We start from the raw sequence: 23,731 nt of genomic DNA on the forward strand, positions 1-23,731 counted from the left end.
GATACAATGACCTTGTCAGCAAATACAGTTCATAAATTATCATTGAGTCAAATGCTGACTGACGTTTTTCATACTAAATGTTAGTCCATTATTTAAACACTTAATTGACGTCGGATTTTTCCGTTTTTCTCATTCATGTCTACATTCATATCACTTTCAATACAATTTTGAACATTCATAGCATTGGCTAAAGGGGAAACTGGTTTTACAGAATTTCGGTCACACCTTTGACAAGGAGCACACGGCGAGTGTGACCTGTCGGCAGGAAATGCTCACTCCTCCATTGCACCTAACCCCACCTCTGATGTTTTGGAGGTCTGTGTTTGCTCTGCTCCTATTTTTGTATTGTTTTATGGAGTTTGATATTAGATACTGTTCGTTATCTCCATATCCTTCAATGTTATAAGATAATCAAATGTTCTTAACTGATATATTTTTGGGTAACTTTATGATTGCTCACCTGGAAAAATATGACTCTGTGAATCCAGGACATATATGCCTGAGTCTTTCTTTGGTAAAATGATCACGCCGTGACGATTCCCCTCGTCTCTGTACACTTTGTAAGTCAGCTGGAAAATGTACTGGATGATATTTCCGTTAGGCATTACAGTGTCATTTATATTTACTGTAATATTCCGTTGTCCTGCTGTAGCATCAACAGATAAGGGTGGATTTGGAACTAAAAGTAATTAAACTTCCAAGAGTATAGCTCAAACAAAAATTAATCTAAAAGCTTTTATAATTGACGTTATATTGTAGTACTAAGTTACTTTCCTTTTTGAACAGATAATAGTTTTAATGACGACTTTTTAAAAAAATGTTCTTAAAATTCATTTACAGCGTACTTATCATGATGAAAATTGAAAAAATACACCAAAATAGTACCACAAAAGTCATTCAAAGTATACTAAATTTTGACAAAAAGCATTTGCAATATTTAAACTCAATCTCACAATTTTGTAGATATTTTATACAGAACGTGATTTCACAGTTCAACCCAGGGAACATTACCACAATCCTATAGGAATTTAAAGACAGGGCCATTTCGAAATACACAAACAGTTTGTTTCTGAACACTACAGGTATGTTCTTTTTACCAAAAAGATTGTATTGTTTGACATGACATTGGTCCTTAAATTTTTATCCCAATTGCTGGTATAATGAAAAATTTCTGATTCTAGAACTTTAGAACATAAAACATTTTAATAAGCAAACAATTCTTTTCAAGCCAATGCCATACTCATGCAAAGGCATCTAAAAAACAGCAATGTAATTTGTACCAGTTTCTTTGAATAAGATTGCAATTTAGCATTTAATGTCAATATACTGTGTGGTTAAAAGCGTACTTTACCAAAATTTAACCGCTTTTCTCATGGGCTTATAGAAAATTATGGTGATCTTGAAATTATTCTGTACTTGATATGGAATAATTTGACAATACAAGACTCAGTCCTTTACATTTTTCTCGCAGTCATAAAGCAAATAAATGTCCACAATATCCTTCCTTTAGAGAATTTGCCAAAACAACCTTACACCTAAAGCTGTTTTATAAAAATATTAAAGAAATTAAAGATATTATTTGTAAGGAATATTTCCCAACTGAAAACGAAGGTCCTTGCTACATGTACGCTGTTTGGAATGTAAGCTCTACATTATCAGGGTATGAGTGACATATATCTGTCAACATTAAGTCCCTGTGCAATTTTGTGATATAAATAGTGAGGAAAATATTGTTTTCTGAAAGCAAGCAAGTATAAATATATTTAATCTCTAAATGTTCATTTTAACTGTTGAAGAAAAAAAAAGTACCTGAAGGCTCTGTGCGAAATTCTTTGGTTAAAGCAGAGCTGTTTCTTCTATATGGCTCATCTGTTTCTTGAACAATTGTGAAAGAGTAGATTGCTCCATGCTTCAGACCAGTGAACGTTTTGTTTGTATCACTTGTGGAGGCAACAAAGTTAACCCCAGGACCCGTAAAATATATGTAAAACATGCTAAAGTATGGATTTCTTGGTTCCCATCTAATCGTTACATTCGGTGCATTATAAGGCGGATCGACAGTAACGTTTGGTTGCCTTGGAACTGTAAATACGCAGAATTTGAATATAATTACCTTTAAAAAGTTTTAAACGCTGTAAATAAGTTTGTAAAATTAAGAGAAAATCTAAAATACATTTATTTTTCCATATATGCGGGGTTACTTTACCTGTTCTAACATATTCCACATTTGACATTACAGACTCAGTCCTCATGTCTCTCCCCGTGACATTGGACGTGATTAGAAGGGTATGTACCTCTCCATCGGTCAGGTTCTCTATTAAGTGAGGACTGCTTACGTTATTGATTGGTGTGTTGTTAAAATCTATGGTAAAATACACTTCCACACCGGGGTAATGTGTTGTATTCCATGCTACCAATATGGAAGTTTCTGTCACGTTTTCAATAAATATGCTTGCCTGAAAGTCCTTAACTGAAAAAAAAAAGTTCTGTATCAGTTTCCGGATATCATCCAGAAAGCTTTGAAAGAAATCAGTAAGGAAAATAAATACTGGTTTACAATGCAATTTTTTTTTTTACACTTTCATTTCGAATTTCATGGCTATACATGATCATTGTCTTTCAATTATTATTCTTAGATACCTTAAACGTATGATTTTCCTCATATACATGTATTAAATTTACGTTTTTGTACAATGTGTTTATAAAAAATTCTCATAAATTTATCATTATTAAATTACCTGAAGTGCATGACATATCACCGATGAGAACAAAGTTTTCTATGCATTGACAGACGCCGGTTGAATTATTACACGCTGAGTTTGCAAATGTACAGTTACTGTCACTGGAACAATTAAATAACTTGATAGGCGGAAGTGGAGTGGTAGAAACATACATTGTTGTTGTTTCCATCATCGTTGTCACGGTGGTTTCCATGGTAGTTATTCTAATTGTGGTGGGTGATTCTGAAGTGACATTCGTTGTATTTGTTTGTGCTGTTGTCATAGCAACGCTTGTTGTTTGTTCATCAGTCTCGGAATCGGTTGTCATAAGAACTGTTGAGTTTATAACAGCGGTCGACACAGAGACTGTTGTGTTTGTCATGGCAGTTGTTTCAGAAACCGTGGAGTTTGTAGCTGTAATGATGATTCAGCTTAAAGACATTTCAAAATCAACAAAGCATAAGCAGTGTATAATATTTGTATCTTACAGAGTCTCCATGGTAAAAATCTGCCATTACTTAACAAAAAATGAAGTATTTTATAATATTTTATGTTTCATAAATCTAATTTTTTCAATCTTGAGACTTTACCATAAAATTAGAAATCTATGTTAAAAAGCTAAATAATTACCTTCTGTTGTTTCGCTGTAACCATATGAGAGACACTAAAATTAAAATGATATAATCAAATAAGGCCAAATAAAACCAATAATATTTGTTCACTATCAACTTTATGATTTTGCTTGTTCATCATTCTGCTGTTCGCGAATGAAAGTTATACATGTATTAATATCAGATAGTTATTAAAGCTAAAAGGAATGTTCTATAACTAGAAGCATATAAATTGAGAACATATTTTGTAGAGATCTTTTTAGTGTTTTAATGAGAATGCCTCTCATAAACAATGTTAAAAAACATGGAACGAAACTTTTAAAATATTGCCAAGGCACTACTAGTATTTAAAACAAATAATCCTCTATAGAATTTATTCTTAAAATAGGGAAAATAAGCTTGTATACATAGAGCTGAATTTCTTTATGTCAGTCACATTTGATGAGTATATTGATCAAGTTTGGACTTCGGTGCTTTTGATTGATTAAATTTTCCGTGCCCAAAAATCACAGAGGTTTTTGATATATATTTTATTATTTTTGCAGTTAAATGTTTCCTATTTTTATGCAGAATATTGTTTTATGTATCAAAATATGTTGTGTGTGACGGGTTAAATGAGGAGGCTTAATCCAACATGGCACCTGAACCCATATGTAAGTTTTAGCAGAGGTCCACGTAGGCTCTAAAAACAAATTGTATTGCAATAATAGACTTATGAGCTTGGTCCCTTTCTGTTATCTTTAAAATACTTGTATACCAGAATTCAGAATGAATTAACCATAAAAGGAGTAGGAAAAGAATTTAAAGAGTAAAAAACAGAATATTGAAAAAGGAAGGAATATATGTCCATAACTAGAGAGGAAGATATTACAGTCAGTCACATTACTATCATCCTGCTTAATCATTGATGGCCTACATATTATGATTCACCTTCCTATAAAACTTCAGATTTCTTGATGTTTTTATCGACTAGAGCTATTCAAACTATAAATTTTAACATTGTACCTTATAGCCTAAGTTCTGATATTAAACAAATTCTAAATGTTCATCTGCTTACATTATGTAGAAATAATTAAAGAATGCATCTCCTCCTCTTTCGCGTTATGACAATATTAGTTTTAGATAAAACTTTATTACATCTCATTATAGTTATAACAGGGTTTTCCATGATAAAAATATCATTTTCTTCTTCTGTTTGTTTATATCTTAATTTCCCTGAATGGCTCCTCGACACAGCGGAAACCCCATTTAACATGAATATAGATACGTCGTGTCTATATCACCGTACATCAAGTACATCTTATAATCCTTGATGAATGACTAATCCCCTACTGTCACTATTACTCCCTTTGATGAGTTTTCTTTAAGTATATTCATTTTCTTCTAAAAAAAAGTGATTATCAAGAGTTTCATTTCCACGAAATTTAAAGGTGTGGTGTTCATACGAGGAACTTAATATTTTAAAAGTACCTCTAGACCACCTCTCTTTAAACATAGGCTTTTCGCAACATGATTCATTAAGTTTTAATTGCATGTATTCCTTCTTCAAGAATAAGCATAAATATTACAGACAAATACAAATAAGCGCTTACAAAGAACTTGTAAAGCGTTTTGATGGTATACTTTGCCGTGTAAATGTAATAAGAAATGCTACAAGGTACTGTCAGTAATATACAAGTATTATAGAGTCAAATTATTTAACTCCAAGTGTTCACCTTTGTGAAAGCAATATAGAATGTTCTATAACACACACCTAGACGCACTAGAGAGTATTTCTGAATTATTTATAAGGTTTACAAATGTAATAGAATAATAGAATGGTATATCATATTTACCAATGTGGTAGAATAATGAAATGGTATATTATATTTACCAATGTGGTAAAATAATAGAATGGTCAATTAGATTCACCAAAAATGTGGTAGCATTGAAAAAGGGTCTTGTTACAACCACTACTGAAATAACGACAATTATTTCAATAGTGGCTGAGAATCCATTTCAATAACAAATATAGTAGGCATACTATGTTTGTTATTGAAATAATTATTTCGATAGTGGTCGTTATTTCAATAGTGGTTGCAATTAACAAGAGTCTATTATGTTTATCGATGTGGTAGAATAATAGAAGGGTTTATTATGTTTATTAATATGGTAGCATTATAGAAAGATCTATTAGGTTTAACAATGTTGTAGAATAATAGATGGGTCTATTAGGTTCACCAATGTGATGTGCCAGCCAATGTGGCAGCATTGAAGAAGGGTCTATTACGTTTACCAATGTGGTAGAATAATAGAAGGATCTATAAGGTCCATCAATCTGGTACACTAATAGACGGGTCTATTAGGTTCAACAGTGTAGTACAATAACAGAAGGGTCTATTAAGTTTATCAATCTGGTAGCATTGAAGGAGGGTTCACTAGGTTCATAAGTGTGGTAGCATTGAAAAGGGGTCTGTTAGATTCATTTATATTGTACCATTATATAAGAATTTATAAGGTGCATCTATAGAGCTGCATTATGCCAGAATTTATAAGGTTCATCTTTAGGGTTGCATTGGATAAGAATTTTTAAGATTCGCCTAAATCGTAGCATTATAAAAGATTTCATATGGTTCGCCTTTATTGCAGCATTTTAAAAGAATTAAGAAGGTTCGCATATATTGTATCTTTATGGAAGAATTTATAATGTTCACATATTATAGCATTATTTAAGAATTTATAGGGTTCATATATGGTTACGTTTCAGAATTAATAAATTTGTGTATACTATATTTATAATTTACATTGTAGCATTTAACAATGGTCTATCAGGTTCATCTATTTCGTAGATTTATTTAAGAATTAATAAGGTTCAGTGTACATATTGTAGCATTATAAAAGAATTCATAAGGTTCAGATATATTGTAGCATTAGAGCGGAATTTTATATGTTGAAGCATTATAGCAGAATTTTTATATATTGGAGCATTATTAAAGAAATCATAAGGTTCTCTTATATTGAAGCATTATAGAAGAATTAATGTTATAAGGTTCACAAATATGATAGCATCATAGAAGAATTTACTAGTATACGGTTCAGCTTTATTGTAGCATTAAACACGGGTCTATAAGGTTCAACTATATTGTGGTAGCATTGTACGACATTTAACTTGACTTTCTCTCATTATTGAATCTTTAATGAATTTATAACAGTTTATGTGACCACTTTTCATCACATAGTTTCATCGTGAGAAGCTGGGAAACAAGGGCTATTCGAGACACTGCATTATAAATGAATGGTAAAGAATTCTAAACTAGAGTGAAAATAAAAGCTTCATTAAAGCTGCTGTAAAACTTGTTAAAATCCAAAAGAATATTCACTGAAATATGTGACATTTACAGCAACCAATGCCTGTTTTATAGACAAATGAGCAGGTGGATTTCAATGATAAAAAATTATATAATGGACATCAAAAATGGGTACCGTCCTTGCCAACAAAAATTATAACTTATGTATTGTTCGCCAGATTTCAATGAATGATATTTGATGATATTATTTTCATATATTCGATCAATGCATACTATCTTTGCAAGATATATAACTGTATTCAGCGGCAGCTCACACAATTCCGACCAAAATAATTCCATCATGATAAGTAGATACAACATTATTGTTCATGATAAGAGTATTTAGTTGTGTATGTCATACGTTAAAGAAATCAAAAATAACGTCAAAATATCATTAGAAAGTCACTTTCCCCCCGAAATGCAAATAAAAAATATCAATAAGTGCTCCCTCCTCAGCCTTTTTTTTTTTTTTACATGTTTGATAACAGAGAATAATTAGGTCATTTTCGATTATCTTTTCGATGAATTGATAATACTATATCAACAATTGTATTAAGTACATGTTTATAGTCCGTTAATTATCATACAATTTGTTATTAAAGAAAAAATTAATCATTCTGTGTGTGTGTATTATGAAATGACGGAATTTTCAATCCCTGGCCTGCTCGTGTGTACACTTTGTAAACTGTAGGGTATGTGTGGCAAAACGAGAACTGGGATTCGGGTTCGTGTTGAAGTTCAGCATATACCATTATATATAGAACTTGAATAATATATATTAGTATATTTCAGTTATTTTCAAAACAAAAAAGGTTTTCCATGTTTTGACCCGGTTACTTTCCCAACCCAGCCATTTTAAACACAAGTTGTTGCAGATGCAAATGTTAGAACAAACTATATATAGTTCAACAGGGATTGTATAATTTTTATTAATCAGAATTCGTATTTATATGATCTAATTAAGAAAGGAAAAGTTTTGTCTTAACTTCTCGGCAAAACAAAACGTGGAGCTCGCTGGATGCGTGTGAATTTGCACGTGTGTAGACCAAGGCTAATGTTGGTCTTGCGGACACAGGTACATGTAGGCCTATGTGTACTGTTTGTTAGGAGACTGGGTTAATGCTATGGAATCATACAACAGCTAATTAACAGTGCAGTTTTTTTTATTAACGTCATTATAAACACTGTAAATCAAACATGTTTGGATATGGGGTAACCCATATCTATTCTTGTTATCATTTATTCCAAGCTCTCTGATTGGCTCAAACTTGATCACATGATTAAGTATATATATTAGCATATAGAAGTTACTATTTATAGAATCTGACATGCATATCGACTTTTTTTAAAATTGAGATAATTTCTGTAAAACAAAATAGTACTGATTTCAATCATAGCTAATACAGTGTATGATTTGATGTTTCGAGAAAAAAAATTATTTCAACTTCTACTAATTTTTTTTTCAATGTTCTGCATTTGATGAGACGAAACAATGCATTAAATTAGGATCTACTTCAGATTAAAACATATTGGATATGTGTGTCAAATATTGATACAAAATATAATCAAATAAATAAAGTATTTTGAATGAGTAAATCCTCTAAATTACTCCATCAATATAAAGGGAACACAATTGCATTAAACAGCTAAGTATATTTTGATCTCTAGTCTCTAAGTGTTAAAGAGAGAAAACTTTTCCCCATTATTTTCATAATTTGTTTTGTCAATCTATGTAAAAAATAATGCTCGGTCGATATGCTTTTCTGTGAAGTCGATATATCTATGGATTGACCTCATCAAAGGGCTATATTTATTTAATGTATGATTGACTTTAAGTCACATAGCAAATTTGATAGACATCATATCGGGAGTAGTTTACACTGTTTTAAAGACACGTTTGACGGTAAAAAAAAAAAAAAGCTTGGTACTCAAAGGTCACCCTATATTTTGAAAAATTAGTGAAAAAGACAGCGTCTTACGAAAGTCTTAACAATTACTTTAAAATATCAGTAATTGTAGTTATCCACGTATGTTTTATATTCAAATAGATATTGGAACATGAATCTATTGCTGAAAACCCTCAAAACAAAATTTATCATAAGATGTTCTTGATATAAACGGCGAAGGTCTGACAAGAGCAAAGGCATGCAAGAGCACAAAGACAGATTTATATGTAATTTTTCTTAAATATTAGTGGTATTGTTGTTCAAATTCGTATTCGGGGAGACAGTTTAATTTCTGGAGGAGTCTAGAAAGCATTTTTTTGCAAAAAAATCGAAAGCTTTATTAGAGGAAGGACCCAAAATCAGGAATCCAATACATTGAATTTCCTCATGACAGGGTCCAAACCCACATGCCCTGAAGAATGAAGGGGTTTTAAAGATAAACAGAAGATTAATGTTTTTCACATTAACGATATTCGCCAGATCTTTGACCTTTTGACTTGATTCTATTTGCAAATTTGAAAAAAAACACCTTTCAGAAGGAAGAAACAAGTCCAGGAAATCATTGGATCTGCCATTTTCCAGTATACTAAGGGTCATACCCAAAAACGAGTTCTAAAAACAATCAGAAATTGGATAAGAAATGTTACGGACATGTGTTTTAATTAAAAGAGATTAATAAGTAAAATCATGAAGTATATAGTTAAATCATTGAAAAGCGTCTTTTGCTTCTTTCTGAGCACCGAGGACATTATTTATTGAACAGCCCTCGTAGAAGAATTTATGAGATTCACATGGATTGTAATAGTATAGAAGAATTGATAAGGTTTGCCTATATGGTAACACTATAAAATAATTCATAAGGTTCAAATTTATTGTAACATTACTGAAGAATTTATAAGGTTCGTCTAAAAAAAATAGCATCTTACAAGAATTTACAGTGTTCCCCTATATGATAGCATTTTAAAGAGTCATAAGGTTTGCCTATATAATAGCATTTCTGAAGAATTTATAGGTTTAGTCTGTAATGACAGCGTTTAAGAAGACTTTATAGCGTTCGGATATATAATAGCATATACATGTAAGAAGAATCTATATCGTTCGGCTATATAATAGCATTTTAGAGTAATTAATTAAATAAATAATTTCTATATACTTTGGTCAATAAGGTTCGCCTATGTGGGAGAATTGTATAAGAAATTACGCTGTATATGGAGTGATCAAAAAGTTTACCTGGAAGTTTACCAAGTAAATAAGGTATTTTTAAAAGAGAAAACTAGAGGTACTGTGAGCAATGAGCTCACTAAATGCATTCATTATATCTATTCATATTCGAAATTTCACCCTGTATTCCTCCTACATATGGATATAATGGTAAAGTCCATATTTTGCTCTGAGAGATCGAAATAAGTGTCAGATCAAAGTGTTAAAAAATAGGAGGTGCACAATGGCATTATGTAATAAAGAATTTTTAGAAAGAGTTATTATATAAATATTGCATGTAGTTGAGTGTAACATTGAAAATTTTCACCCCAAAAAAAACATTGTCAACCGAGGCGCAGCCGAGGTTGACAATGGTTTTCGAGGGGCTAAATCATTGAAAATTTTCAATGTTACAGCCCTCGTAGAACTACATGCAATATTTATTATATTATACTGAATGTTTTATACACATACATATTACAGTGAACCGTGCGCGCACAAATTCCGCGCAGTCGCTATTTTTTGCAATACCACCCGTCGTCAAGCAATGTTGACTGTTGCTACGCAGGAGGGCGTGGCTTCATTATTCAGCGGGTAGTATTGTTTTTTATCAAATGTTTCTCGACGAATCAGATTCAAGTAATTTACATGAAAGTATAATATTATATTTTATTCAGAGGTATGGGGAGCTGCGGATAAGAGATGGTTACCCTTCAATATTATAAAGAAAAAATGGCCGTGTCCATGTTTTGATCTGGAAAACCCAAAATATTTGTATGGTCAACAAGTAAAATAAGAGGTGCAAAATGACACTATGTAACAAAGATTCTTTGAAACTTAAATGTCATTCAGTGAGTGGTATAAGGAGAGTTGCGGATACATGTAAGAAGTTGGTACCCCAAAGCGTAACGGACGGACAGAGAGACGGACGGACATCCCGTTCACTACAAACCCTCCCGCTTTTCAAGCGAGGCTCTTGAAGTTGTTCTTTTTTAATATGAATTATGTAAAAAATATAATTCAGATAAAAAGTTGTGCCATATTACAAAATTTGAATTAACCGGGTGACAGTAATACAACAACATGACAGTTGCATCAAAAATGAGTTTCATTTTTCCATTATGCTGAAAATGAGCATAAGAACAGTCACCGAAGTCTTTATATAGAGCAAGTCAAAATTAATATGGGGCCCTGAATAGAAAAGTGGCAATATCCTACATAGTTTTGTTATCTCTATATACATGATACATAGATAATGGTTTTTGACTTAAATATCAAACAAGGACATTGGAAAGCGAAGCATCTCTTTACAAGGAGTAATTCGAGGCAGCATTCTACATCGATCTCGATGACGTCACTTCCCTTTCGCACAGGATTAAATCACTCACAAACGAACACGCACGATTTTGTTTCTATATCCAACATCACTGAGTGAGAATAACAAACTGATATTCTTTTTAGTCACATTTATGTTCTATATAAATCCATTTCTATATTTAAGTACTACACGTTCCTGTTCAGGAGTTGCTGGTATCAGTAAGATTTAGGGATTTCAATGAGAGAGAAAACCTAACAAGAATCAAATGAAATTACTCGGCTTATCTATAGAGAAAAGCAATTAATCAATATTAAATTGGACCTAAACCTTACTTTACTCCTTTATGATGAGGGAGAAGGTATTGAAAGGTTTTCAAATGAGACACTGTAACTGACTGCTTATTCAAACATTTCATGTAAAAAGTGTTTTATCCACTCAAAGGAAACTCGGGAAGGAGGAAAATCCTCTTTTGATCTGGAACTGATCACTGTCTGGTACAGAAAGACCAGTCTTATTTTTAAATAAACGGGGATTTTACATCCTGTATACAGTAAAAGATACCTACTGTTAGTGGCACTATATATAAAGATGAGGTGACACGACATGATGGTGGGATTTTACCGATTTAGATAGAAAGGAGGGAGGAAGGAAGGAGCAGATAAAATTGCTCACATATAACTTATTTCGTTGTCATTGTTTTGCATGTAAATACGTCAGACTATCATAACACTCTTTCTTTTTGTTATATGATTATAAAGGCAGTCAAATGCATAAAAAAGGGTGCATGATCTTTTAGAAAAAGAAGGGGAATAAATGAAAAGTTCTTATACATTTTTTACTATTAAAATGAATATACACATCTATAATCGCAGTGTTATAACTACTTCTTAGGATTGACTAAAAACGGAATTGGAATTGTTTTAATAATTCAAATTCTTCCTAATGAAAGGCTGATATCATAAGTACACTCGGAATCTTTTTCCTCGTTGTAGTAAACAAAATAATAAATTATTCTTTTCCTTTTCCCCCAGAACAATCAAACTAACAGCTATCATTTCATCTGAATATTAGAATATTACATGTAGTTTAACAAGGAATTGGTACAGCTTTCTCGTTAGATATGACTTTTCTTAATATATTCCATGCCGTAAATGACACTGATTTGATAGTTGTATGTCAGATTCATGGACATATAATCAAGAAGGATTATAACCTTTTCAAATGCTATAGTAACAAATGAAATAAATACATCCTATTTACCGGTAAATTGTAGGGAAGATAAGTTTTGTTAAAAGTACACTGTTGAAGATTAACCCCCGCCCCCCCCCCCCCCCTCTTCGCCACATCGATAAGATATGCAGTTTTTATTTTAAAGATTGACGTCTCATTTCGTATTGGAGGGATTATACAAATATTAAATACAGATCTTGAAGTATTTGCAGAGGCGTTTTTTTAATATTTACTCTCCTTAACAGATCTGTTGAAAATATGTAGTTTAACAGTTTATTTTATTGCCTGATAAGAATCTTGACATTGTCTTGCGACTTCCCATCATTGGTTGTTAAAAGTAACTGATCGTGTTGATAAGATCTTACATAATTTGTTTTTTTTTTCCTTGCATGGCCTAAACAAATGGAGTATTGGTCGGAGTACTTCCCTGTCGTTATGCATTTATTTCAACCTGTCTCTCATTTAAACCCTTTTAAATCTAAACGTTTTTCAAACAGCTGTTTATGAAAAAAGCTGATGATTAGGTTTCCATGTTTTATATTGAATTTGTAAAAAGAGGGAAATAAAAATGCTCCTTAGCGTTAGGGAATACAGTGATTGTGTAATGTTCTTTACTTAGTGTTTTGCATTGTAATAGATGATGTGTATGACCTTTCGAAAAATGAGGATGCGTAAAATTCTCCGAAAAAGCGATTACTATCAAGTGTTTTTATGAATCTTCAAGTATAGGAAAAATAAGGCCTAAAGATTGAAGATATAGAGATTTTTTTTGCATATACATTTACAATGAAAACAGTATACTGGATACGTTATTTCCTGCTGACTCAATGCTTAAAGTGACAAAGTCAAGTTAAAATATTACATGTTCATTTTCCCTCACGTTCAAAGATGTGCATATGAAATAGACCATTTCAAAAAAAGCTGTGAAAATTGCATATACATTTACAATGAAAACAGTATACTGGATACGTTATTTCCTGCTGACTCAATGCTTAAAGTGACAAAGTCAAGTTAAAATATTACATGTTCATTTTCCCTCACGTTCAAAGATGTGCATATGAAATAGACCATTTCAAAATAAGCTGTGAAAATTGCACCGGCCCATTATTTCTATTATCGGTATTTGCTTTTGGTACTTGATTTTTTGAGTAAACAATTTATCCACTACTCTCCATAAAATGACCGGTTTATCGAAACAGGAAACAAAGGGCGCGTCGTTTAAAAATAATTGAAATTTTGGATCCGGATTGCATAGAGCTGCACTGCTGGAGAAAGGATTTTTATATCTAATACTCACCCCACAAATTATAACTAAAGATAAAAGTTGTCGTAAAGTCCACATTGTTAATGTTCTGTTTTACTCCATGTCATGTACAATCTTAATCCCCCTCTTCTTCATTTTCCTGTTATCCCGGGATTTGACTTCCGCCCTAGCTCACGTGGTTTCATGGAACTTTCATATTCAATAGATATACTTATAACTGAAAATATAGTCTGCTTGTTTGCATAGTGTTACTGGGACACACTTCAATAATTTATTAGGGGTGTATTTACAACAGTGCTCTTTAACGTGACTTCGGCCATCATAGTTCACATCAATTTTCTGATAAGATGACTGTTTTACATGAGAAAGCGGGAATGTACACTTATGGATCACGAATACCGTATTTGTTGATAAAATCAACAATGAAAGGATCTTTTACTTTCCAGATAGAATTCCTCTCTTTCAAATTTGTGAGAAGTTTTTTTTTCCTCCAGGTTTTCAGAAGGAGAAAAGACTTATGAATGTCTGCACACGACTGATACAGTGGACGGATGTCATCTATTTCTCATTATTGCTCACTGAAGACTTTCCTAACACTGTAATACTTACTGGTCAAAATATCATACTTACAATCACCTATTCCATGTTTAAGATGCAATTTAGTGAATGTATAATTTACAGCCATAAAGAATTCAAACTTACAGATCATTCTATTAAATAAAGTACGGTATTGAAAAACACAACTCGGGAAATTTTCCAACCAACAATATTGAAATAATTTCAACAAGCTAATTCAGAGAATTCGTGTCCCCCGCTTAGAGAAAAAGTCGGCTCCCCCTGACTGAATTTGTAGAATTATTAAATGTATACATGTATACTGAAGGAAATAAAATACATGTATGTCAATATGCATATAAAGATTTGATTGCTTATTCTTTATTATGTGTATAGAAGATTTTTTCATATGGAATATTTATCACACTGTAATGGTGATTTTATAACCTCATAAATTTTTCATTTCACATGCTGAATACTATCATTTAGTAAAAAAAAAAAAGTATTTAAAAAAAAAAGAAAAAGAAAAAAAAAAACGGTTCGACCGAGATTCGATCCCGGGACCCCTCACATCTGAAGCGAGAGACATAATCACTAGACCACGGAGTACACGGAGTGAAGTACATGCGGAAATGAAGTCACATACATGTATATATTCATGTTTTCATGTTCGATATTCTCAAAATTTTACACAATCCATGGTGTTTGATTTATTTAGCCTTTATTAAACAGTTCTAATAGATGTAATAAGAACATAAAGTCCGCCGAGAACCTGTTTTATACGCAATAACTCTCCTCATGCCCCTGCGCTAAAAATAGCGACAGGTAATACTATAAATACTAATAAAACAAACGGGGTGGGGCACTTTGAGAGGGGCGAGAGACGTCCTAGGGAGTTTTGGTATAAAATTACATTGCATAAGCTCAAAATCTTCTTGAATTATCGCCCGGAAATGATAGTGTTACACACAGACAGAATGTATAAATTTACGACCTTGAACTTTGACCTTTTGACCTCAAAATCAATAGGGGTCTTCTTTAGGCCACAGGGAGTTGTTATGTAAAATTTCATTGCAATAGCTCAAATGGTTCTAGAGATATCGTGTGGAAACGAAAGTGTTTTAACAGACAGAATTTGCTTATTTATGACCTTGACCTTTGACCTTTTGACCTCAAAATCAATAGGGGTCTTCTTTAGTCCATAGGGAGTTGCTATGTTAAATTTCATTGCAATAGCTCAAAGGGTTCTCGAGATATCGTGTGGAAACGAAAGCGTTACAGACAGACAGAAAGACGGAACGGACGGACGGACAGACGGACGGACGGACGGACGGACAAACCCAAATTAATATCCCCCACTTTTCAAGCGGGGGACAAAATGTAAATAGAAATTTTTTTTAAAAAAAAGACAGAAACCAGAATTGTCATAAATGTTTTTTTGTCCCCCGCTTGAAAAGTGGGGGATATTAATTTGGGTTTGTCCGTCCGTCCGTCCGTCCGTCTGTCCGTCTGTCCGTCCGTCCGTCTTTCTGTCTGTCTGTAACGCTTTCGTTTCCACACGATATCTCGAGAACCCTTTGAGCTTTTGCAATGAAATTTAGCATAGCAACTCCCTATGGACTAAAGAAGACCCCTATTGATTTTGAGGTCAAAAGGTCAAAGGTCAAGGTCATAAATAAGCAAATTCTGTTTGTTAAAACACTTTCGTTTCCACACAATATCTCTAGAACCATTTGAGCTATTGCAATGAAATTTTACATAACAACTCCCTGTGGCCTAATGAAGACCCCTATTGATTTTGAGGTCAAAAGGTCAAAGTTCAAGGTCGTAAATTTATACATTCTGTCTGTGTGTAACACTATCATTTCCGGGCGATATTTCAAGAAGATTTTGAGCTTATGCAATGTAATTTTATACCAAAACTCCCTAGAACGAGATTCTCTCGCCCCTCTCAAAGTGCCCCGCCCCGTTTGTTTTATTAGTATTTATAGTATTACATGTCGCTATTTTTAGCGCAGGGGCATGAGGAGAGTTATTGCTTATAAAACAGGTTCTCGGCGGACTTTATGTTCTTATTACATCTATTAGAACTTTTTAATAAAGGCTAAATAAATCAAACACCATGGATTGTGTAAAATTTTGAGAATACAGAACATGAATATATACATGTATGTGACTTTAGTTCTGCATATACTTCCTACCGGCTATAGCGATTCCGTGGTCTAGTGGCTATATCACTCGCTTCACATGCGAGAGGTCCCGGGATCGAATCTCGGTCGCACCTGTCTTTTTTTTCTTTTTTTTTTTTTAAATACTTTTTTTTATTAAATGATAGTGTTCAGCATGCGAAATGAAAAATTTATGAGGTTATAAAATCATCATTACAGTGTGATAAATATTCCATATAAAAAGAATCTTCTATACACATAATACAGAATAAGCAATCAAATCTTTATATGCATATTGACATACATGTATTTTATTTGCTTCAGTATACATGTATACATTTAATAATTCTACAAATTCAGTCAGGGGGATCCGACTTTTTCCCTAAGCGGGGGACACGAATTCTCTGAATTAGCTTGTTTTTTTGTCCCCCGCTTGAAAAGTAGGGGATATTAATTTGGGTTTGTCCGTCCGTCCGTCCATCTTTCTGTCTGTCTGTAACGCTTTCGTTTCCACACGATATCTCGAGAACCCTTTGAGCTTTTGCAATGAAATTTAGCATAGCAACTCCCTATGGACTAAAGAAGAACCCTATTGATTTTGAGGTCAAAAGGTCAAGGTCATAAATAAGCAAATTCTGTCTGTAATAACACTTTCGTTTCCACACGATATCTCTAGAACCATTTGAGCTATTGCAATGAAATTTTACATAGCAACTCCCTGTGGCCTAATGAAGACCCCTATTGATTTTGAGGTCAAAAGGTCAAAGTTCAAGGTCGTAAATTTATACATCCTGTCTGTGTGTAACACTATCATTTCCGGGCGATATTTCAAGAAGATTTTGAGCTTGTGCAATGTAATTTTATACCAAAACTCCCTAGGACCTCTCTCACCCCTCTCAAAGTGCCCCACCCCGTCTGTTTGATTAGTATTTATTGTATTACATGTCGCTATTTTTAGCACAGGGCCATGAGGAGAGTTATTGCGTATAAAACAGTTTCCCGGCGGACTATGTTCTTATTACATCTATTAGAACTGTTTAATAAAGGCTAAATAAATCAAATACCATGGATTGTGTAAAATTTTGACAATACCGAACATGAATATATACATGTATGTGACTTCACTTCTGCATATACATAACTCTATTTAAAGCGATTCCGTGGTCTAGTGGTATGTTTCTCGCTTCCAATCTGAGAGGTCCCGAGTTCAAGTCCCGGATGGACTTTTTTTTTTTGGAAATACTTTTTTTGTACTAAATAATAGTATTCAGCACGCGAAATGAAAAAAATTACGAGGTCTGACTTGTACAAACTCATAAAATCATCATTACAGTGTGATAAATATTCCATATAAAAGGAATCTTCTATACACATAATTAAGAATAAGCAATTAAATCTTTATATCCATATTGACATATTTTATTTGCTTCAGTATACATGTATACATGTAATAATTCTACAAATTCAGCCAGGGAGATCCGACCCCCCCCCCCCCCCCTTCCCCGAACTGCGCATGGTTTACTTTTTTCCTAAGCGGGGGACACAAATTCTCTGAATTAGCTTGTTTTTAAGTAGAATCGCTTTAAACCTGATTCCGCCCTCTATGGCATGTTTCCTCTCGCTCTTTCCTCACTCCTTTCGCCTTTCTGTAGCTGATTCCTCTAGCTCTAACTGTATTTCTCCGGCTCTTTGCATAGCCAGATTTATCTCGCCTTGGCCTGATTTCTTTAGCTTTAGCCTGACTCTTTTTTGCTATAGTCTGATTCCTCCCACTGTACCCTGATTTCTATAACCTGATTTTCTCGCTGTAACCAGATTCCTCTCGCCATAAATTGATTTCTATTGCTATTGCCTGAATCTTCTTGCTATAGCCTGATTTGTCTCGCTATATATATTCTAATAAATCTTTATTTGGCAAGATTTGTATTCTTGCTCCTCTTGCTATATCATCGCCTGCATGGCGCAGTGGTCAGAACGTCTGCTCTAAAGTCACGAAGTAAGGAGTCAATCCTTACGTCGAGGGTTCGAATCCCACTGGGGGACATGAAGACTGGTCCTTCGGATGAGACCATATAAACTGAGGTCTCATGTCGCAGAAGGTACTGGCACGTAAAAGATCCCTCCCTGCTCAATGGCCCTGAGTGCCGAGCATAAGACAAAATGTGCAGCTCTCCACCGGCAAGTGGTGGTGTCTCCATATGAGTGAAAAATTCTCCAGAGGGACGTACAATCAATCTTGCTATATCCTGATTCATTTCACTAGAACCTGACTCCTCTCACTAGAGCCTGATCTCCCTCATCACTAGAGCCTGATTCCTCTCATCACTAGAGCCTGGTTCCTCTCATCACTAGAGCCTGATTCCTCTCAATAGAGCCTGATTCCTCTCATCACTAGAGCCTGGTTCCTCTCATCACTAGAGTCTGATTCCGCTCATCACTAGAGGTGATTCCTCTCATCACTAGAGCGTGATTCCTATCATCACTAGAGCGTGATTCCACTCATCACTAGAGAGCGATTCTTCTCATCACAAGAGCGCGATTCCACTCACTAGAGCGTGATTCCTCTCATCACTAGAGATTGATTCCTCTCATTACTAGAGCGTGATTCCTCTCACTAGAGCCTGATTCCTCTCGATTTATAGTCTAATGTAAATTTCAAAAAGCAGTACTTTTTTCTGCAGATAATGCTGAGGTGTAAATTATTGCCATTACTATATCCTTTGTATTACTATTTGATTCCTCTCGATTTATAGTCGTAATGTAAATTTCAGTCATTCCTTATAATTTAATTTTAAAACAATTATTCAACTGGGGATGTAAAATTTTGTTGTTTTTATGAGTTCAAATTTACCGCGCAATAATACAACCGTAGTAACGGAAGTGATGGGAAGCAAGGGGAGGTAAAAACTGATACATAGTTATAGCAGCCATGATGCTTGTTTACATTTTAACTCTTTGAAATTAAAGGTACATTCATTAAAGAATAATGCTGGAAATGAGGGGATTGTGTAATTATTAGGGGGTGTGTCCCCATACCAAACCAGATTATACAAAATGTTATGCGTTCCTTTTTGGAAATCAACCAATGAGAGGCAAGAATAAAAGCAAAATTAAATTATTCATGTGTATATGTAACTTACATTTTCTAGTTATTGTATTATTGTAGTACTTCAAATGATCAAAATGGTTCCTTTCTGAAGCATTAGCAGATTGAAAGAAAACACAAACAAAAAATAAACCTTTAATAAAATACTATTGTTTCACAATGAGCTAGACCTGATCAAATCTTTAGGACACTGCAAAGGGGCAGGAAGGTAATTGGGGCATTTAACTTTAAACGTTTTGATAAGCAAGGTAATTCCGACAGCGTCTTTATTCATGGCAATCCGAAATTATAATGTAAACCCTCATCTAACGGCGAACTGACTTGAACAGGTATGAGAATTTTGCTTGTTTTTTGTTTAAACATAAGTTCCGTGCGCAAGTAATGAATGGAACGGACAAACTTACAAACAATTCCGTAAATTTTGACTGCAGTGTACTAATTAATCAAAGGGGTCTTTATAAAAATAAATTGATTTGAACGTCCTTTAATTCATATCCTATTGATGTACAGCTGTCATGTCGTATCCCACTTTTTTAGTCCCAGTTTTAGTTATACACTACAATACACTACATGTACTACATTACCAAAATGATAATTTTAAATAGAAAAAAGTTTTAATTGGAAAAGTAATCGCGTATAAATTAGAGATACGTGTAATAGTTTACAGGTTTGGGCGTGTATCATCAATAATAGAAGCAGAAAAAAGTAAGATATATTTCTTGCATTACAGACTGAAATGAATGTAGTGTCGGTTGTAAAATTTTGTAATCATAAATTGAATATTATTGGGGTTTTTTTTCTTCTTTAACATTATCCAATTTCTTTTGTAGAAATTTGCATCCCCATTAAGAGTTCCTGTTAAAAAGCAAAAACCTGTCCTGATTTTTTAAAGACTGTTTCAAAGGAGAAATGAGACGATATCGTCGTCCCATTAGCTGTTATTACCGTATTCGATTGACGATCGTCTTTGTATGCATTTCAAGCATTATCATAGGCATTACACACTTCAACATACCTGATTTGCCGAAAAGAGTGGCCAAAGGAATCATTAGAGTTTTGGAAAGATGTCCACTTTTTCCTTCAACAATTAAAGAAAATATTAAGGTGGTTGGAAATTATCACTTTAACATTTCAGAAACTTTAAAAAGTAAATTGAATCTTGATGAAAATGGAATTAAGACTAACCTTAACAACACTCCAGATTCTCAGATTGTGCTTACCTCTGCTGTAAGTTCTGCTAATTATTTAGAAATTCAAGGTTTTATTAGCAATGTGGACATTGCTGTGGCCCCAAAATTCTCCGACTTTGAATTTATCATATTCGACATTGGTTTGAAAAAATCAGAGGCTCGCCATATCAAGAAAAACTGTAATTGTCGGTTAAGGAAATTTCCGTTCAAAGATTTCCCCGATCACCTCGGGATTGTTCGAACAAATACATGGAAACCTGTGCTCATTCAGCTCCTGCTCTCGGAATTTCACATCGTCATATGGGCAGACTCCTCAGTGCGATTCCTCGGAAAACCTCTGGACAATTTAATTCATAGAACAGTAGCCAATGGAATACAATTAACTGAAGGTGGCGGATCTATAGCATTACGAACAAACATCATTACTTTTAAAGCACTGGGTGAAAAACCATGTATGTTTGATAGGCCCGAATTAGAAAGTAGTTTTATTTCAATATTTAGAAATCATTTTACTTTGACTAGCATTATGCCTCCTTGGGTTTCATGTGCGTTACAGTTTAACTGTATGGATTTTGATTTCGCTCTGAAAAGTATTACGTGTCCTGAGAAGAACAGTTGGTCATATGGCGCATGCCACAGATTTGACCAATCGGTGTTAGGAATTATCATAACGAGGCTCTTTTCCAGTGATATTGAAAACATTCTGTTCAAATTGGATGACATTGCTTATATCAAAAGACGCCATTATGTGTCTTAGTTGACCGAATAAGCCGAGAAATGTGTCTTTGGTTTTATTAATAAGAAAAAGAAAATTAAATCTTAATTACAGCCCAGTTTTCCTCGACGTTGCATAATTAGCTTCTGAAATTTACACAGCTTTCCTTCACTGTTGAAATGTACCGTTCGCCAAATATACATGGGATAGAAATTCGGGCAAATGCCAATTAGTATATCGAATAACCAGTTACATTGTTTCGTCCTGCAGAGGGGTGGAGCTTAAGTCGTCTCATCGTTGTCAACAACAGTTTAAAGTTCCTGATGTTATTAATTTCTTAACCAGTGAGAATCTATTCGCCATTTGACAGGCGGTAAACATGTAGGGCCGAGAATACCACGTCTTACTGAAAGTCCAAACTAAGCTGGAAATGGCTCTAAGCAAGAACACTAAGCAGGACTCAAAATTAATCATCTTTTTCTTCAAACTAAATCACAATCTTTTTTTTCCAATTTGAAAGTATATTTCACAGTACATGTACAATTATTTCTTATAGGTTCAAATCCTTTGAAATTTCTTTTATCACCAAAATTTTGAGTAATTTCATACTTTTCAATAATTAGAAACTTTACCTGTAATAGTTAGTTTTCACGTTGAACTTGATTTTTTATTTAATAACTTGAAGTTATAGGCATTTTGAAGCTTTTGTTCGCTCATCTTTTTTAATACATCTTCTATAAAAAAAACAAAACATTTAAATTCGTACAAAAATACTCCAAAGACACATATGGACGTAGACACAGCGAATATCCTGACAATTTTGTTTTTTTACAAAAAATAAAAAAATAATAATAAATCTGTCCAGAAAGATCCAAAACAAATGTACATGTATATGATATTTTGATTGCGTATACTCAGCATACAAAATTAGAATTCGAAAGATCAAAATTTTCTTCAGACCAGAAAAGATACTTTTTGTTTACTAATGAATGTAACATAAATGTATGTAATTTGGATACTGTTAATAAATTGCCATGCAAATACATAGAAGGTGGTAGTTCTAAAGTAAGAGTTGTAACGGTGGGCCTTAGGGCCACTTTTTCCTGCATAACCGGGTACCTATTAATGAGGAAGTCACTGACCACCTAGGAAATTCTTTTGGATATCAAAGCGACTTCAAGTATACACTTGGACAATTGAAAGGTAAGTACTAATTATTTTTAAATTGAATATTCTACTCAGTATTTTGATTTAAAAATTATTAAAACCTAGAGTTTAAATAATTTGAAACGGTAAACAAAATATACAGTACACCTATTTCATACGATAAAATTTACATGTTACTATTAATGAATGACCCGACACAACAGGCCAAATGGGATGTTTCTTCTCTTATTTTAAGGGGGCTTACTTGGGTTTTCATTGTGCAATATTTAAATGAACTGAATTTTTCTCCTTTATTTCTCAAGAAAACCATTGCCGTTTATCAGTTCATGAACAACACTAAGGATTTCACCTGTACAGATTTCTTGATCAGTGGCTGTTCCATCAATGAAACGTACTATATGACGTACTGATCGATAATACATTAATTAATCTTTATTAATCCTACTTTAAATGATTATTTATACAGATATAAATGTAAAAACTAAAATGTCTTTCTTGGTTGTTAGTACGTGAATTAACGTCGCAGCTATTGCAGAAAAAAAAATTCGGCAACAGCTGCGACATAAATTTCCGTACTAACAACCATAGAAAGCATTTTATTGTTTAAGTACTTCGCGCATTATAGTAAAACGAAGCGTACTTACTGTTTTCAAGCAACTATTTTCACATAATTGATAACTTTAACAAAATTAAGTTGTCACATGTTTAATAATCTAATTACTATCATATATCAGTGATTTTTAAAGTGATTTTTCACCTGATACTTAGGTAGATTGACGTCGTAATAGCTATGCTTGTGACGTTATGATAAACTAAAGCTTAAAAAAGGATTAAATATCAGCTCTTGAAATTAAATCATAAAAATTAGAAAATTTTACGTGGTTGTAAATATTTGTCATCAATATAGGAGCTGTATTGTGTCCTTGGTATCAAACATTTACTGAGTGAAAAGACTCACCTATATACTCCTGCTCAAAAAAAATATTATAAACATGATTTATAATTATTACGACGATAGATATTGATACTAGTATGGTATTAAAACTGGTTTGTAACCCGATTGTTTATTTCCTTTCTAGTTTACATCTGTTACCTGCCTTCTTATGAGAGTATTTTATTTTTAACAGAGACTCTTCAAAGATGCTACGAATGTGTCGAAGGAACCGATTTTCGATAGTATGTGCAATATTTTTTGTTGTTGTAATAGTGGTAAAT

The 23,731-nt window shown here is 33.3% G+C and overlaps 1 protein-coding gene across 3 annotated transcripts in view; it reads right to left on the reverse strand.

The window, feature by feature from the left end:
• LOC134243952 (tyrosine-protein phosphatase 10D-like) overlaps positions 1–13,788 on the reverse strand; it is a 41,012-nt gene extending 27,224 nt beyond the window's left edge. Inside the window, exons 1-6 of one of the 3 annotated variants that reach the window (XM_062726193.1) lie at positions 13,649–13,788; positions 3,351–3,384; positions 2,739–3,134; positions 2,207–2,470; positions 1,810–2,082; positions 461–679 (exon numbers count right to left, since the gene is read on the reverse strand). In XM_062726193.1, coding sequence (XP_062582177.1) covers positions 461–679; positions 1,810–2,082; positions 2,207–2,470; positions 2,739–3,134; positions 3,351–3,384; positions 13,649–13,693 — 1,231 coding nt within the window. In that variant the 5' untranslated portion in view covers positions 13,694–13,788. The remainder of the gene's footprint in view (positions 1–460; positions 680–1,809; positions 2,083–2,206; positions 2,471–2,738; positions 3,135–3,350; positions 3,385–13,648) is intronic. The other 2 variants (XM_062726192.1, XM_062726194.1) reach the window with 2 other exon arrangements.
• Positions 13,789–23,731: the final 9,943 nt, after the last annotated feature.

The sequence above is a fragment of the Saccostrea cucullata genome, unplaced genomic scaffold, assembly GCF_032062105.1.
Source record: "Saccostrea cucullata isolate Sc308-1 unplaced genomic scaffold, CSIRO_AGI_Scuc_v1 ctg79, whole genome shotgun sequence".
Taxonomy (NCBI): Eukaryota; Metazoa; Mollusca; class Bivalvia; order Ostreida; family Ostreidae; genus Saccostrea; species Saccostrea cuccullata.